This window comes from Lissotriton helveticus, chromosome 3_1 (genome assembly GCF_964261635.1).
Source record: "Lissotriton helveticus chromosome 3_1, aLisHel1.1, whole genome shotgun sequence".
Taxonomy (NCBI): Eukaryota; Metazoa; Chordata; class Amphibia; order Caudata; family Salamandridae; genus Lissotriton; species Lissotriton helveticus.
In genome coordinates this window covers 96,943,503-96,962,205 of record NC_136061.1, presented here as the reverse complement: position 1 = coordinate 96,962,205, position 18,703 = coordinate 96,943,503, and the positions used below count along the sequence as shown (strand labels likewise).

General features: G+C 54.6%; 1 protein-coding gene across 1 annotated transcript in view; it reads right to left on the bottom strand.

The window, feature by feature from the left end:
* Positions 1-14,227, bottom strand: part of RAP1GAP2 (RAP1 GTPase activating protein 2) — a 941,171-nt gene extending 926,944 nt beyond the window's left edge. Inside the window, exon 1 of the mRNA XM_078679320.1 lies at positions 13,964-14,227. Within this exon, the coding sequence (XP_078535446.1) occupies positions 13,964-14,070 (107 nt within the window). The 5' untranslated portion in view covers positions 14,071-14,227. The remainder of the gene's footprint in view (positions 1-13,963) is intronic.
* Positions 14,228-18,703: the final 4,476 nt, after the last annotated feature.

Sequence of the window (18,703 nt, the reverse complement as noted above, 5' to 3'; positions counted from 1 at the left end):
GTGGTGAGTTGATTCACTGGTTGCAGGATCCAAAGTGTCCCACTTCCACGACTGTGCTGCATTTCTCTTGTGCCCCATGCCGACTGCATGCTCATTGCATGCTGTGTTCGATTCACAGGTTGGGACCCTTGGAGGTGGGGGATGCACCCATTAGTGTCTCATACTTCCTCGTGAGGCCCTGCTGAACTTGCGGCTGTGTGTGTGTTCAGGCTCATCTGGTGCAGCTGACATCAAGATGTGCTAGTTGTAATGCCTCATTTCCAGGGAGAGAAGGAATTGCAATTCTACTTCGTGTAACCTGCAGTGTCTGGTTATACTCATTTCATTGTGTGCCAGACCCGGTGCCCAGATTGCTGGGGTCCCACTCGGATCAAAGTGTACCAGACAGGTGCCTCCTGAAGCCGAGAGGCTCCCCTGTATGTTGTTCTGCATTCACTGCTTGTTCCCTCACTGGTGCCTTCACAGTGGACCAACCACCCTCTCCCCATCTGGACTTGCGAAGACTTTATGACACCAGATAGGAGTGAGAGGAATTGACTAGGCTGGAGGGACGCTTCTGAGAAGTTCGGGAGCAGGTTAAAACACTGTGAGACCCTCCCCTTTGCTTTAAACTGGGCTGGGACTAAAAGGCACTGGTGGATCCTTATTAGTAACAAATTGTTGCTCTTGTCACGTTTCTGCTTTACAACTTGTTGGTAAACTGCCTGAGTGGCTTCATGACCCCCTTTGTTTGCGTTTACCTGATGTTTATGCTTACTGTCTAACCCTATCTGCTTCCCGAGGACCCAGACTAGGTGTGACCTCAGCCATAAGCGGCCTCGTGTCCAGAGAGAGTGGCTGGTGAACATCCATCTGGGGAGTCTGGGACAGTGGGGGTGTCCTGGAGGGTAGGGGTAGACCTGGTGCCGCGGGCTCTGCAGTGTGTTATCAATTGACCTGCTTGGTATTAGTGGCATTGCATTAGGGTGTCGGGTACGTATGAGTGTGAAAGTACCCATATAGACTGGGTTGGTACCTATCGCATAGGGTAACGGTGCTGAGTGAGTATGCAGGAGTGACCATCGGTGGAACGCCTGTGCTTTATGACACTGGTTGGCGGTGTTGGTTTATTTATTGTGTTATCTCACCGAAAGCACTGTACCTCTCAACAGTGGGTTTATCCATGTGGCCTTGTAACGCTGAGCTGCTCAAAGTAATATTATTCCGTGTATGCGTGTGCATCTTACTGATATTGTTGTAACCCATGGTGCACAGTATAGCCATGTAAAATTGCATGATAAGGATTGTGAGGGTGGGCCGTGGGCTGACAACGTGTTGCACCAGATAAGGGTACTGTGTGGGGTTTAGAATAGGTTTCCCACAGGCACATGTTATAGAGGTCTGATTAATATGATTGAGCCTAGTACTGTTAGTAATATTGCGAAGTTCGATTTATGTCCAGAATACCATGATATTCATGTGTCATTGTTTTACGTGAATGTTGAATACAAACAACATTTCATGACATCAACTGTGAAGTCTCTCATTTGTGCCATGTACAATATTTATTGTGTCTGTGTTCTTGCTTTACACATTGCTTCTGAGGGATGCCTGACTGCTCAGTTACAAAGTACCCAAGGGTGAGCACAGGCAGCATCGGATTGGTAATGCGGGCATTTGGGCAATGCCCGAGGGGCCAGCATCCGATGTTCTGCTGTGGGCTGCTTTTTTGAGCAGTCTGGGGGGGCCAGTTGGGCACTGTCTCTATTGTTCGATCAGCCACCGGCCCAGTGGGTGTCTGAGTGGCCTTTCTATAGGCAGATGGGCGTCATTACCTACCTTTTGCAACAGGCAGAGGTGTCACTCCCTTTGTCTGGCTGGCCGGCCCCTTAATGTGTGCACATACTGAGTGGGGGGCGGGGGCCTGAGTAGAAGTGGCCTCACTTGTTTCACCATTGTAAACTATCGCGTGCATTTTTTTTACCGCCCCCCCCCCAAAGTTTTTTTTATAAGATTACGCCAAAGCAGTGATTTGACTCAGGAGTGATTATGCAAATGTGGGCCGGTTTTTTTTTGCGTGCCCGGGCCGATTTTCAATCCCAATCCAACCCTGAGCACAGGGTGTACAGTGTGTGTAATCATCTGCCCTTGACGGGAGCAGACAACCAGACAGTGCTGGTCCAACAATACCATAATGATTTTGTATTTTGAAGTGACGCCCTAAGCACGCCTATTTCAAATTTTGAATTGCAGATGCAAAATGCAGCAGGGGTGGGCGGAGCTCGCGGAGTTGCACTCCGCGGAATACCACAGAGTTCCATAAAAACTTGGAGGAATTCCACGGAACTCCGCTCAGCCCTAATTGGAACTCACTGTACTTAAAACTGATGTACAGCGAGTGTTCAAAATAATAACTGGACAAAAGCATGTAACACAACTGCTCTCAATTGCCGGGACTTGAAAAGGTTCAAGAGCCCTCTGCTTTCTTCTGCTCCCCTGTCAAGTACCACTGATTACCGCAATATAATTAACATCATAAAGAAAGACAAGCAAAGAATGAAAACAATTGCCTTCCACACTTGATTCAAGAAACCCAAGCTGCACACAGTAGTACACATTCCTGACGGAGCTCATGACTGATTCAAAGCACTGTTGGAATCACCTAACATAGCCCACGAAAAAGACGTTGCCCATTGGATGGCGAGGTCTGAGCTCCCTCGGGATCGACTAGAAAGAAACAGGTTCTGAGGCTCCGCCGCGTGCACTGCTCCCCTGCTGTGACCCTTTACGGTGGCAGGAATGAATGGGCAGAGTGGTGTGAGCCTCGGGCAGTCAGCGGCAGCGGAGGCCTTTCATCGCTTAACCCCAGCAGGGTGAGAGTGGGAGTGCGTTTCCTTCAAGTCAGCCAGAGTTCTGCTGCCTTTTCTTGGTGTCCACAGAATTGTTTGTAGATTCTCAGCATAGCGGTATTATGCGTAAGCTTTCACTTCTGCCCCAGCGTTATCAGGCAGAAAGTTACTATGTATTAAAGAAGGCTGACTCCTCATAGGTGCACTCACCAGTACTGGTGCTGGCTTGCGGCATCCTTAAAGGGGCAGCGTCTTGTCCTCCGACTTATCCAGCCGTATACCTTCATGTTACGTCATATGCAGGCCTTCTACTCTCATGTGTAAATGTAAATGTAGTGGTACTTGTATAGCGCACGAATCACCCATGAGGCATCTCGGCGCTTGTACGCATACCGCTGAGGAACCCTTCCTGGCCTTTCCCTGTGAAGTGCCCACTCCTGGGCACCCCCCAAGGTGAAGCCAGGCATCCTTAGCGTTGTGGGGGCCATTGTGGAGATTAAGCAAGCTATTGCCCAGAGTTGCAGAGTGGAACCCATGATTGAATAGGCACCGAGGCGAGAATTATCAGGTCCGTGGAAGTTGAGCCCAAGACCCGCCGAGGCGGGAATTGAACTCTAGTCCTGGGCCAGACCTCTGCATCAGGGTCTGCCGCTCTAACCATTGAGCCACACTTCTCCACTTGTGACGTAACCCGGCAGCACTCGTTCACCGTCATCTTAAAGCAGTCTTCCCTCATATGACGTCACCTGTAGTGCCCGGCGTCCTTGTATTACTGGGCGTTTGTGGCACCTCTTGCTCAGGATTCTATACCCTGGCATTGGGGGTGTCGCTACCAAGGGGCCGTGTATCACTCAGCGCTTCTCAGCTCAAGGGCATGGATGCTTCTCTGGGAGGTCACGGCGCATCCACAAGTGCATTAGCTATGCTGTTGCATTCCCCACATATCCTTAGCATTTCATTTCCCTGCCTTCGTAGAAGCTTCTCGGGTGTGACTCTATATGAGGAGCGTGTGGGTGGGAACAGCCAACCAAACACAAGTGACGCTGTCAGTGAAGGGGCTATACCTCCAGCAGAGGGGTGGGCTGCAGTATTTTCCTGAGGCAGAGACTGAATGACAGCAGCGTGGACAACCTCTTTTCAGGTGGAGCATATATTGGGCCATCACGGTAAACTCTGCTACTTCGGCGGTAGAAGGCGGAGCTTTTTGCTGAACTCCGCGCTCCAAGTAGATTGCGGAGTGACAAAAACTTTGCAAGCTCCGCCGGCAAAGCGGAGTTCACCTATCACCCCAAAAAAAAATAGGTATTGCAATTTCCTAACTGCGCGTCTTACCAAATTGCAATTAGGAAATTGCAATTCCTAAAGTTAGAAAAGACAGTTTTCACAACAATTCTTAATGGGTGGCAGTTCGACCTACCTCATGAATATTAATCAGGGAGGTCATAATTTGCAACCCATTGGGAATAATAGCCATCACAGGAATAGTGTGCTGCTGGAGTCAACAGAAACCCCCATGTCTGTGATTTTTTTATTTGCCTTATTTAAAATGCAGTCTGTTTTCCTTAACCCCTTCAGCGCGGCGCAGATTCCTGCGCTGTGCTGAAGGTTCTAATGAGCCTACCGGCTCATGACGGAACGGTTCCGTCATGAGCACAGCTCAACCGACGCTCATGACGGAACCGTTCCGTCATGAGCACAGCTCAACCGACGCTCATGACGGAACCGTTCCGTCATGAGCGTCGAAGGGGTTAAAGGAAAATGGGATGCGTTTAAAAAGACAAAAATAAACCTAAAAAGTTTCATTTTGTAAGAGTAGGCACGGACCACTGCATACTCTTATGACACACTAGCAAAATGCACTCCCAAGAGGGTCCGGCCAAACAGAGGGTGTGAGGGCAATAGGGGCGGAGAGGTTGCAAGGGTCTCAAACTCCCTAGCGGAACCGGCGGTCAGACACTGAATAACCGCCAAATACATATATGTTTTTGTGTTATATTATATGTACCGACTAGATACGTGACCAATCGCAATTACCTAAATCTTCAATGTTATATGTGTGCAAGCCAGAAGGGCAGATAAGCGAGGACTGAAAGACCAATCGCTCACCCACAATCAAATACAGTCAATATCGCAAGCCATATGCCCCATTGTGATTGTCCGCGAAATATGATATTTGTTATATGTCACGTCGCATTTTGTAATGTGTAAATACCAATAAAAAAATATATAAAAAAAAAATATATATTATTATTTACATTCTGGAGCTGCACACATCCAGCGCTGCTGCAGATACCATTTAACACATCATCCTTGCAGCAGGAGCTGCACACATCTAGCACCTGCTGCAGTTACCATTCAACACAGCATCCTTGCAGCAGGAGCTGCACACATCTAGCACCTGCTGCAGCTACCATTCGACACAAGCATCCTTGCAGCAGGAGCTGCACACATCTAGCACCTGCTGCAGGTACCATTCAACACTAGCATCCTTGCAGCAGGAGCTGCACACATCTAGCGCTGCTGCAGCTACCATTCAACACAGCATCCTTGCAGCAGGAGCTGCACACATCTAGCACCTGCTGCAGCTACCATTCAACACAGCATCCTTGCAGCAGGAGCTGCACACATCTAGCACCTGCTGCAGCTACCATTCAACACAAGCATCCTTGCAGCAGGAGCTGCACACATCTAGCACCTGCTGCAGCTACCATTCAACACAGCATCCTTGCAGCAGGAGCTGCACACATCTAGCACATGCTGCAGTTACCATTCAACACAGCATCCTTGCAGCAGGAGCTGCACACATCTAGCACATGCTGCAGTTACCATTCAACACAGCATCCTTGCAGCAGGAGCTGCACACATCTAGCACATGCTGCAGTTACCATTCAACACAGCATCCTTGCAGCAGGAACTGCACACATCTAGCACCTGCTGCAGCTACCATTCAACAAAGCATCCTTGCAGCAGAAGCTGCATACATCCAGCTCTGCTACAGCTATCATCCAATACAGCATCCTTGCAGCAGGAGCTGCACACATCCAGCACTGTTACAGCTATCATCCAACACAGCATCCTTGCAGCAGGAGCTGCACACATCTAGCACCTGCTGCAGCTACCATTCAACACAAGCATCCTTGCAGCAGGAGCTACACACATCTAGCACCTGTTGCAGCTACCATTCAACACAGCATCCTTGCAGCAGGAGCTGCACACATCTAGCACATGCTGCAGTTACCATTCAACACAGCATCCTTGCAGCAGGAGCTGCACACATCTAGCACATGCTGCAGTTACCATTCAGCACAGCATCCTTGCAGCAGGAGCTGCACACATCCAGCGCTGCTGCAGCTATCATCCAACACAGCATCCTTGCAACAGGAGCTGCACACATCCAGCGCTGCTGCAGCTATCATCCAACACAAGCATCCTTGCAGCAGGAGCTGCACACATCTAGCACCTGCTGCAGGTACCATTCAGCACAGCATCCTTGCAGCAGGAGCTGCACACATCTAGCACCTTCTGCAGTACCATTCAACACAGCATCCTTGCAGCAGGAGCTGCACACATCCAGCGCTCTTGCATATACCATTCAACACAAGCATCCTTGCAGCAGGAGCTGCACACATCCAGCGCTGCTGCATGTACCATTCAACACTAGCATCCTTGCAGCAGGAGCTGCACACATCCAGCGCTGCTGCAGCTATCATCCAACACAGCATCCTTGCAGCAGGAGCTGCACACATCTAGCACCTGCTGCAGTTACCATTCAACACAGCATCCTTGCAGCAGGAGCTGCACACATCTAGCACATGCTGCAGTTACCATTCAACACAGCATCCTTTCAGCAGGAGCTGCACACATCTAGCACATGCTGCAGTTACCATTCAACACAGCATCCTTGCAGCAGGAGCTGCACACATCCAGCGCTGCTACAGCTATCATCCAATGCACCATCCTTGCAGCAAGAGCTGCACACATCTAGCGCCTGTTGCAGCTGTCATTCAGTAGCAGAGTGACCTTGCAGCAGCAGCAGCGCGCACCTAGCGCCTGCTGCAGCTGTCATTCAGTAGCAGAGTAATCTTGCAGCAGGACCGGCATGCATCTAGTATTCAGTAAAACCAACCTTGCAGCCCCCACATGAGAGTGACATAGGGGCCCCATGTACAAAGATTCCCGTTTGCAATTTCCTAATAGCCAATTTTTGTTATTCACTGTTAGGAAATCACAAACAGCTATGTACAACAGTGTGCCTTAAACTGTGAGTCCCAGTGGGTCGTAATTGACCTTTCTCATTAATATTCATGAGGTAGGTCGCAATTTGAGCCCATTGGGATTTGCAAAAAAAATACCCCACCATGTCTGAATTTGCTTTTAAATAAAGCCACTTTTTTTTAATGCAGTCTGTTTTGCTTTACCTGTCAAAAACAAAAATGAAAAGTTTTATTTTTATTTTTTAAGAGTAAGCAATGGTCCATGGGACCAATATCTGCTGTTAAAAAACGTTTTTGTACACATTTCCTTCCCGTTTCAAAATGGTTTACCGCCAACTTGAAGCTGGCAGTAAAATGTGCCCGCATTCCGGTCGCAAAACATAAATGTAGATATTAGGAAGCGACGCCCTTAACACACCCCTTCCTAATACCGAATTGTTAGGTAAGTTTGCAATTTGGCAATAGGTTACTGAATCACAAAATTGGGATTGTTACATAAGAAAATGCATTTTTGAAGTCGCAAATGGCGAATTCTGTGAATCGGGCCGTTTGCGACAGGCAAAAAGTTTGTTGCATGTGGCCCATAGTGTGGGCCTCTGAGAGTCTTCAGTTTATCCGCCCACACCAGTGTAAATGTCTGGCATTGGTTGACAGCCTTTGGTTTTCTCAATGCTTGTTTTGTAAACTTTTTTTGTTGAAGAAACTGTGGGTCCTTGCCAACATTAAAAAAAAAGCGGTGGCTAAACGCCAAAATGTTTTGGTCTCAAAAAGCACACATCGCCACAGTATTTCTGGCACTGAAGGGAATTGCTTTGTGTGGATGCCCTCCCTGTGATTGGGCAGAATGCCGCCACTCACAGTGAAGTAAGCCAATGGCTAAAGTGGGCTGACCCAACGCCCCAAGCGTACATGCCTTAGTGGGTGGCATTAAAATGTGACTGGCATAACAACAGACCAATGGATGAAGAGGGCTGCCTGAACGCTCCAGTCAGTAAGTATATACTATTTATAAGTTTAGGAAACTCAAAATGTCTTGGCTAACACTGTACCTAAACGTTAGAGTGCACATTTAATGGAGGAATGAAAGTTAATAGAAGGGTGAACAAAGGGCTGCCTGAGTCATAGCGGATCACTGTTCAAAATGGGAGAGGATGAATTTTGAGTTAGGAAAATAGCACTAAATGCTACAGGGCATGAACAGCTGTCTCCAGCAGCCGCTCGCTTTCTCTTAGTTCCTTGTTCCAGTGCTCCTGTGGTAGAATTTCCCCCAATTGGCTCTTAATTACTCAAACTGGCGGTGTTGCGTAATTTGGGGTAATTTCACATCAAAGCAGTAATGCGTAATTAAAGAAATTACTTGGATTACTCCAGCGTGATTACCAATTACGCCCAGGCCTAACATGTTCCTTTATGAGCGTAATAGTGCTGATGGGCGCCCAAATCCACCGTTCTTCATTTCCCACAGAGATTCTGGCACGTGCTCACTCTCTGAACTCGTGAAATGACCGTATAGCGCCCAAACCCTGTAATCCCAGGTAGCGCATCTCTCCAGAGACACTGCATAGATCACCTGACTCACACTCTGGGAGGGTGGTTTGCGGAAACAGTCCTCGGATATCAGTATGCCTCTGTCGATTTCCCTGTGCGCTCAGTTTCTGAGTTCAGCTGACAGGCAGTGACTCAAAAGGCGACTTTTAAAACTAATGGCCGCTCGGAAGCAAAGCTGCAATGACACATTCTGGCTACTTAGAATGCGAATAAATTTAGACTGTGCCTCGAAGTGCTGAGACCGTGACTGTGAGCTGGAATCAGAGGCGGGGTGTGGAGGGGGAGTCCAGACTGCTGGCAGTGAGGCACGAGTGGCAGAGATCGGAGTGGGTGGGGTTCGGGGAGGGAGGGTCAGTCAGTGGCTTTACACTCTGTTTTATCCGCCCTCTACCACAGCAAGGCCAGCTAACTTCAGCAATGCAGCACTTGCGGACTTTACATTTCAGAAAGCGCTACATTTATTTTTAGCAGACACGCACATTCGGGAGCACGGATTCAGTCAGTCATGGGTGGGCAGAGTCACCCTTGGGCACACCCAGACAGTGTGCGGGTCTGCAGCTGCACGCCTCCTCCTGCCCGACCGGGCTTCTAGGCACCAGGGAGGGCAGGTGGCGGCCGGAAGACCCCGGTCACCGGATTGGCATCCGAACCGCCGGGGAGAGCAGCCGCCCAGAGCCCGGCTCCCCAGACTGGCACCCGGCACAGAAGGCAAAAGTTGATACACAGAGTCAGTGCTTGAAATGTAAAAATAGAAGTGCAGTTACTCTGTACCAGAGTACCTGCTTGTTGCTGAGAAGTGCCGGTACTCTCCAATTAAAAGTATAGCATTTCGCTTGAGAAGTGCCGGTACTCCGTACGGTCAGTCCCGGCCCATTTAAAGCACTGCCCAGAGTCCATCTTCTCAGCGTGGCACCCCTCCACTGCCCGCGCCCACACACCGAGCCTCACCCCCCACCACCACCCCACCCCGCGCCCCCAACCTGTGTGATTAAGATTAAAAATCGGCCCAGGACCCCTCTCCTCGCGGAAACAAACAGAGACCCTCTCCTGATAATGACACCCAAAGCCATTTTCCTCAAGGTGCCATGCAAAGACCCTCTCCTTAGACTGGAATTCAGAACCCCTCTCCCCAGACTGGCATGCATAGCTCCTCTCTTCAGACTGGCATTCATAGCTCCTCCTCAGACTGGCATGCATAGCTCCTCTCTTCAGACTGGCATCCAGAGCCCCTCTCCTCAGACTGGCACCCAGAGCCCCTCTCCTCAGACTGGCACCCAGAGCCCCTCTCCTCAGTGGGGCGCCCTCAGCATCAGGGAGAGCAGCTGCTGCCCCAGGGCCTCTCTCCTCCACTGCCTGCCTTCAGAGCACCGGAGTAAGGTGCAATTCCGGAGTTGCCCTGCTCTGGCTGGCACCCAGTACTCTTCTCATCAGAATGGCATCTGGGGCACCAGGGGCCGCAGTGGCAGGCCCCGGGCGCAGGGCTGCTGAATGGCCGCTCTCCTCTAGGGTGGCAGCCAGGCCCGGGTGCTGCTGAGCTGCGCACACGGTCACCCTCATGACGTGGGCACTCGCGGAGTCCCGTCCCAGCAGCCTGCGGCGGGATTGAGCAGTGCGCACGCAGAGGGCAGAGCCCGGCGCCCGCCTGCGCACACCGGCACCAGCCACGGTCAGGGCCCAAGGACAAGGGCTGAGCCGGGGGCACCCTGGCTGCAAACTGAGGACCAGCGCGTACCACGGGGTGGGAGAACTGGGACAGGACCCCGGGAGCCAGGGAATACCACGGGGCCCATTGACAGGCGCTAGGGGTGGAGGGGAGGACTGCTGGGGCAGAACCCCACTCTCGGAAACTGGAGGCCAGCGACGGGCACCACATGGTGGAGGAACAGGTGCAGGGGAGGTCCGTACAGAAAAGTACGAAAAGTGGGACCTAGAAAGTGGGACCCAGGGGGGATACAACAGGGCCCATGGAAGGGGCAGGGGAATAGTCACTACAGAGCCCCTCTCCCGGAAACTGGGGGCCACATGCACAGGGCCCCTGAACAGGAGCGGGAGATGGGGGTCACTACAGGGACAAATTGGGGGCCAGCGGATTATAGATTGGCGCGTGGACATGAGCAGAGGCAGCGAGTACCAGGGCACGGGCCATGGACAAGGGCCGCGCCCCTGTCCTGAGAGCCGGGAGCCACAAGGTACTGCTCATGAGCATGGCCAAGGCGCAGGGGCGGTCAGTGCAGGGACCGGACCTCCGGGATGGTAGATAGTGGAGCGTAAACAGGGACGCACGCATCCAGGGCAGGGGCGTGTGCTGTCTGCGCCCCTCTACTGGAAACTGATAGCCAGGGGGTGCCAGAGGCGTCATGTCCAGGGGCAGAGGCCTATAATGGCGCATAAACGGGCACGGAGGCAGCCAGGTAAGGGGTAGGGCCCATGGACAGGTGCTGAGGCCCCCTCTGTTCAAAACTGAGAGCCACAGAGTACTGCAGGGTGCATGGTGGCATGGGCAGGCGCCGGACCTCTGCCGGGCACCGAGCACTGGGAGCCAGTGGTTGAGGCAGCCGGGCGATGAGACAGGCGCGTGGACGGACGGCAGCTAGTGTGGAGCCGTGGCCCAGACACAAGGTCTGCGCGCCCGTGACAGCCAGGGGTGTGGCAGGCACACGAAGGCTGGCCCTCTTCTGCACCGGGGCACAGCGGCACTGCTGCACCCGTCCACTCACGGGACGCAGTGGGGCGAGCGTCAGGGGATAGAGCGCGCAAAGCGGGGATAGAGCGCGCAAACCAGGGATAGAGCGCGCAAACCGGAGATATAGCGCGCAAACCAGGGATAGAGCGCGCAAACCGGGGATAGAGCGCGCAAACCGGGGATAGAGAGCGCAAATCGGGCATAGAGCACGCAACCCGGGGATACAGCGCGCAAACCGGGGATAAAGCGCGTAAACCGGGGATAGAGCGCGCACACCGGGGATAAAGCTTGGAAACTGGGGATAGAGCGCGCAAACCGGGGATAGAGCGCGCAAAACCGGTGATAGAGCGTGCAAACCGGGGATAAAGCGCGCAAACAGGGGATAGAGCGCGCAAACCGGGGATAGAGCGCGCAAGCCGGGGATAGGGCGCGCAAACCGGGGATAGAGCGCGCAAACTGTGTCTCCTCGGGCTGAGCATCGAGGGCAGGCCGCAGGAACGGGCATATATCGAGGAGGGAGGGACAGTCACAGGCGCGACGGGTCCCTCTTGTGTCTTGTCTTAGAAGCAACCAGTGCCCAACAAGCGCGGGAGCAGAGCCCTATAGCTAGACAGACAACGCAGGTCCAAGGAGCGGGGATGCGCACACAGGCGCTCTGCTCGCGCCGGGACACGTGCAGGCGCACAACCCCGCTTCACACACAGGCAGTCAGCGGAGGGGAGAGGCACCGAGGCAGGAGCACAGCCACTCTGGTGGCACAGCCTGTGCCTGCCAGCCTGCGGGGCACAAGTAAGAGAGCGGAGCCGCGCTCCTCTCACAGGCCGCCGGGGCAGGCGCAGAGCCCCTCTCTTCACACAGGAAGACAGTACAGAAGCAGGGCACAGTCAGTGACGGCGCAGCCCATCCTCACACACAGGCAGGCAGCGCCCAGCCAGGCAGGCCCGGGACAGAGACACAGCCCCTGTGCACAAAAGCAGGTCCAGAAAAGAGCCAGTGCACGTGGGCACGCGCAGAGCACTCTGATCACACAGGCAGCCAGTGCCAAACCAAGACGCAGGGCAGGCACAACCCCCCTCTCCACACAGGCACACGGTGCAGGACCAGGAAACAGGCGCAGACCCCTCCCCACACAGGCACACAGTGCAGGACCAGGAAACAGGAGCAGACCCCTCCCCACACAGGCACACAGTGCAGGACCAGGAAACAGGCGCAGACCCCTCCCAACACAGGCACACAGTGCAGGACCAGGAAACAGGCGCAGACCCCTCCCAACACAGGCAGCCAGTGCAGGACTAGGACACGGGGACAGGTGTAGAATCTTTCTCGTCACTGTCACCAGTGGAGGGCCAGGGTTCAGTTACAGGATAGACCCTTCGGCCAGCGCAGGACCAGGGTTCTTGGAAGGGCGCAGGCCCGCTCTCACACACAGGGAGCCCCAGTGCGGGACAGGTGCAGTTACAGGCGCGGGCCCCCTCTCCGTACAGGCAGCCGGTGGAGGACCAGGACACGGGGACAGGTGTGGAATCTTTCTAGTCACAGTTAACCAGTGAGGGGACAGGGTTCAGTTACAGGCGCAGACCCCCCTCTCCATACAGGCATCCCCGATACAGGCCCAGGACACCCAGAGAAAGACCGGGGCACCCGAGAAGGCGCAGCGCACTTCTCTTCATAGAGGCACTCAGTAAAGCACCGGAGTACACGGACAGGCGCAGAGCCCCTCCCGTCACACAGGCAGCCGGCGAAGGACAAGGGCACTTTTGAACGTACAGAGCCCACACAGGCAGCCCCGGGACAGGTGCACCAGAACAAGTGCAGGGCACAGCTACATGCGCAGCCTCAGTACAGGCACAGAGCTCAGCTACAGGCGCAGCCTCAGTACAGGCCCTACCCCGCAAAGGCAGCCCCAGTACAGGCGCGGGGCTCAGCTAAAGGCGCAGAGCCCCTCTCCGCACACAAACAGCCTCAGTACAGGTGCGGGGCTCAGCTACAGGCGCAAAGCCCCTCTCCGCACACAGGCAGTTCAGTACAAGTGCAGGGCTCAGCTACAGGCGCAGCCACAGTACAGGCATAGAGCTCAGCAACGGGCCCCTACCCCGCACAGGCACATCCAGCACAGGTGCAGCAATACAGATGTGGGGCTCAGCTACAGGCGCAGAGCCTCTCTCCGCACAGGCAGTCACAGAACAGGTGCAGGACTCAGATACAGGAGCATAGCCCCTCTCCGCACAGGCAGCCTCAATACAGATGCAGGGCTCAGATACATGCGCAGCCTCGGTACAGGCACAGAGCTCAGCACAGGTGCAACAGTACAGGCGCAGGGCTCAGATACAGGCGCAGGTCCCTTCTCCACACGCAGTCACAGAACAGGTGCAGGACTCAGATAGGAGCATAGCCCCTCTGCGCACAGGCAGCCTCAACACAGGTGCAGCAGTACAGGCACAGGGCTCAGCTACAGGCGCAGAACCCCTCTGTGCACAGGCAGCCTCAATACAGGTGCAGGGCTCAGCTACAGGCGCAGGTCCCCTCTCCACGCAGGGAGCCTCAGTACAGGCGCAGGTCCCCTCTCCACACAGGCAGCCTCACTACAGGTGCAACAGTACAGGTGTAGGGCTCAGCTACAGGCGCAGGTCCCCTCTCCACACAGGCAGCCGGTGAGGGCGCAGCGCCCCGGCCCCCCGGACTCTTCTTACCTCCGCTCCCGGTTCAGCCTCCGGGACTTGTGCAGCAGTCCGATGAGCACCACGGCGGCGCGGATGCCGGCCTTCTTGGAGTGCACCCTGTCCGCCGGCTGCGCCATGCTGGCCTCTCCGGGCTGCTCCAGGGCTCCGGCTGCACGGCCGCTCCGGTGGGAGCGCGGGACGGCTGCGGGCTCCGCGCTCAGGCGCCTCCTCCCAGTCACCTGCCCCGGCCCCGTCCCCCGGTGCCCAGAGCCCCGGCGCCGCCTCCGCAGGGTTGCCGGGCTGCAGGCATCTCCCCAGTGAGTGGCCCCGGCCCCCTCCTCAGGCTCGGGCCACCCTCATGCAAGTTTCAGGTGCGCGCCGTGGGCACAGGGTGCAGCGCGCGCAGAGTGCGCCCCGCCTAGTGCCAGCCTCGGCTGCCTGGCACCTGAGAAGAGCCGGCACAGGTCAGACGCCGGGCGCTGCCAGGGGCGCGCGTCCCTCCCAGCACCAGCCCTGCTCGGTGACATATTAACTTTACCAAAACATGAGGAGGGAGAGAGTGGGAGGCCCCGGATGGATGAGGGCGGGCGCGTGGGGCTGCAGCTCTGGATGAGGACGCATGGGTTGCTGCAGGCGAGGCTGCATGACTGCATCTCTCAGGAGGAGGGAGAAAGACTGGTTCCTGCCAGGCGGTGGGTGCAAGACAACCCTGGCTGCAGCCCAGGGCTGGGGGTGCAAGGCTGGCTGCAGCCCAGGGCTGGGAGTGCATGGCTGGCTGCAGCCCAGGACTGGGGGTGCAAGGCTGGGTACAGCTCAGGAGTGGGAGTGCATGGCTGGCTGCAGCCCAGGACTGGGGGTGCAAGGCTGGCTGCAGCCTAGGGCTGGGGGTGCAAGGCTGGCTGCAGCCTAGGGCTGGGGGTGCAAGGCTGGCTGCAGCCCAGGGCTGGGGTGCAAGGCTGGCTGCAGCCCAGGGCTGGGGGTGCAAGGCTGGCTGCAGCCCAGGACTGGGGGGGGGGCTGGGGGGTGCATGGCTGGCTGCAGCCCAGGACTGGGGGTGCAAGGCTGGCTGCAGCTCAAGAATGGGAGTGCATGGCTCCAGCCCAGGACTGGGGGTGCAAGGCTGGCTGTAGCCCAGGACTGGGGGTGCAAGGCTGGCTGCAGCCCAGGGCTGGGGTTGCAAGGCTGGCTGCAGCCCAGGACTGGGGGTGCAAGGCTGGCTGCAGCTCAGGAATGGGAGTGCATGGCTGCAGCCCAGGACTGGGGGTGCAAGGCTGGCTGCAGCCCAGGACTGGGGGTGCAAGGCTGGCTGCAGCCCAGGGCTGGGGGTGCAAGGCTGGCTGCAGCAAAGGACTGGGGGTGCTAGGCTGGCTGCAGCCCAGGAATGGGAGTGAATGGCTGGCTGCAGCCCATAACTGGGGGTGCAAGGCTGGCTGCAGCCCATAACTGGGAGTGCATGGCTGGCTACAACTAACGATAAAAGTGCATTATTTTCTGCAGCTGAGGACGAGAATACATGGCTGCTGCAGCTCAGGATGAGAGTCCAGGGCTGCTGCAGCTCAGGATGAGAGTCCATGGGTGCTGCAGTTCAGGATGAGAGTGCATGGCTTGCTGCAGTTCAGGATAGGAGTGCATGGCTTGCTGTAGCTGGGGATGAGAGTCCATGGCTGCTGCAGCTCAGGACGAGAGTACATGGCTGCTGCAGCTCAGGGGTAGAGTACATGGCTCCTGCAGCTCAGGATGAGAGTCCGTGGCTTGCTGCAGTTCCGGATAAGAGTGCATTGCTTGCTGCAGCTCAGGATGAGAGTCCATGGCTGCTGCAGCTCAGGATGAGAGTCCATGGATGCTGCAGCTCAGGACGAGAGTACATGGCTGCTGTAGCTCAGGATGAGAGTCCGTGGCTTGCTGCAGTTCCGGATAAGAGTGCATTGCTTGCTGCAGCAAAGGATGAGAGTCCATGGCTGCTGCAGCTCAGGATGAGAGTCCATGGCTGCTGCAGCTCAGGATGAGAGTCCATGGCTTGCGGCAGTTCAGGATAAGAGTGCATGGCTTTCTGCAGCTCAGGACGAGAGTACATGGCTGCTGCAGCTGAAGATAAGAGTACATGGCTTGCTGCAGTTCAGGATAAGCGTGCATTGCTTGCTGCCATTTAGGATGAGTGTACATGGCTTGCTGCAGCTCAGGACGAGAGTGGATGCATGACATGGCTGGCTGCAGCCCAGGACTGAGGTTGCAAGGCTGGCTGCAGCCCAGGAATGGGAGTGAATGGCTGGCTGCAGCCCATAACTGAGGGTGCAAGGCTGGGTACAGCTCAGGAGTGGGAGTGCATAGCTGGCTGCAGCCCAGGACTGAGGGTGCAAGGCTGGCTGCAGTTCAGGAGTGGGAGTGCATGGCTGGCTACAACTAAGGACAAAAGTGCATTACTTTCTGCAGCTGAGGACGAGAATACATAGCTGCTGTTGCTCAGCATGAGAGTACATGGGTAACTGCAGCTCATGATGAGAGTACATGGCTTCTGTAACTCAGGATAAGAGTCCATGGCTGTTGCAGCTGAGGACGAGAGTACATGGCTGCTGCAGCTGAAGACAAGAGTGCATTACAACATCAGAGGGTGGCCTTCCACCTGAGCCCACTGGTCAAAAAAGAGCTGACCAAGCTAGAAGAAGCAGGTATAATTGAGAAAGTGACCGGACTCACTCCATGGGTATCTCCAATTGTTGTCACCCGGAAGCCTAAACAACCTGGTGCCATCAGAATATGTGTGGATATGAGGCTACCCAATGCCTCCATCAAGAGAGAAAGACATATCACCCCCACGATCGATGACCTGATTAGAGAAATGGCAGAAGCGTGCTGGTTTTCAAAGCTCGACCTCCGGTCAGGATACCATCAGCTGGTGCTAGATCAGGCATCCGGATACATAACGACATTCTCCACTCACGTCTGCCTTTGAAGGTACACTCGGTTGAGTTTTGGAATATCCAGCACGGCGGAGGTTTTTAAAAATGTAATTCACAAACTAATAATGGATATCCCGGGAGTAATAAATGTCAGTGGTGACATCATGATCCACGCCAAGACTGTTACCGTGCACAACTACAAGTTGACACAAGTACTACAGAGAATTGTAGACTCTGGACTCATGCTGCACAGGGAGAAAAGCGAGTTTCTAAAGACACAGCTCCAATTCTTGGGCTATGTGTTTTCTGCAGCGGGGGTGAATCTGGATCCTGAAAATGTCAGAGATATCAAGAATGCACCAGCACCCACCAATGTGACTGAAGTCTGAAGTTTTCTCTGCATGGTCAATTATTGTGGCCGGTTTATTTGTGATCTTACTACCCACACTTCAGGAGCTTACAAAGGACTCCATGGGCCTGGACTGCGGAACATGTCAAGGCGTTCCAAGAGATCAAAGCGGCCTTATCGGCTACCACTACGTTAGCGTTGATGCAGCGCGACCATGCTGAGGAGGACTGAGCCCCGGTGGCCTTCACCAGCCGCTCTTTGACTGACACTGAGCAGCTGTACTCTCAGATAGAAAAGGAGGCTATCGCTATCCATTGGGGGTGCCACCACTTCCACCTCTATGTATATGGGAACCCCTTCATTGTGACGACGAATCATAAGCCTCTTCTGTCCCCCTTCTCAGGAACTTCGTCTAAGCCTCCCCCAGAATAGAAAAATGAATGTTGCAATTGCAAGACTACAATTGTCGAGTGGAAAATCAACCCGGATCTCAGAACCAGGCTGATTACTTATCTCGCCACCCAAGGGCGGCTACAGCACAGGAAGAGGAAGATGTGACGGACACCGAAGAGTATGTCCGCTGCATCACAGCCCGATTGTGTCCCCTTCCGCTCTCCATGGAAGCCTTGTGAGAAGAAACGAACAAAGATGAATTCTTTGATGAGGGTCAGCCAAATCCTGAAGCAAGGAAATTGGCATTGTGCGAGGGAGGAATGGAAAATACTCACTCCAGAGGTGAGACGCATAATGGAGAGCCTGTATCATGTCCGGGGTGAGGTGACTGAAGACTCAACAGGGTGCCTGCTTCGAGGTCACCGCCTGGTAATTCCATCAGCCCTGACCGCACGAGTAGTGCAACTCATCCATATTGGACACTAAGGGATGGTTAAGACTAAGGCACGTCTGAAAACCAAAGTGTGGTTTCACTTGATGGACGAACACGTTGAGGCCGTTGTCCGATCCTGTCAGTGGTGCCAGACAACTGGGGAAGCCCCTCACCCTGCTCCAATAATAACGGAGCCGCGGCCAAGGCGCCCCTGGGTGTGCGTGAGTCTAGACTTTGGGAGTCTCCCAGACGGGCGACACACCTTTGTGGCCATCGACGATCATTCAAAATACCCCAAAGTAGAGATCATCCCGTCCCTGAGTGCGAATGAGGTTACCCAAAGATAGAAAAGATAATGGCGACTCATGGCATTTTTCAAGAACTGAAAACGGATAACGGACCCCCGTTCCAGGGTCAGGACATGGCCACCTATCTGACGTCCTTAAACATCAAACACCGGAGAGTTACCCCTAGTTGGCCACAAGCCAACGGGGAAGTGGAAAGGTTCATGCGAACTGTGAACAAGGTGATACGCATAGCCCATTAATGGCATCAGTCGGTGAAACTTGCTATCTTCTCATTTCTAAGAAGCTATGGACAAACTCCCCACTCCACCACTGGAGTTGCCCCGGGGCATCTATCCATGGGCTGGGTAGTCACCAACTCCATTCCACTTCACCCCAGGTGGCGCCCGGTAG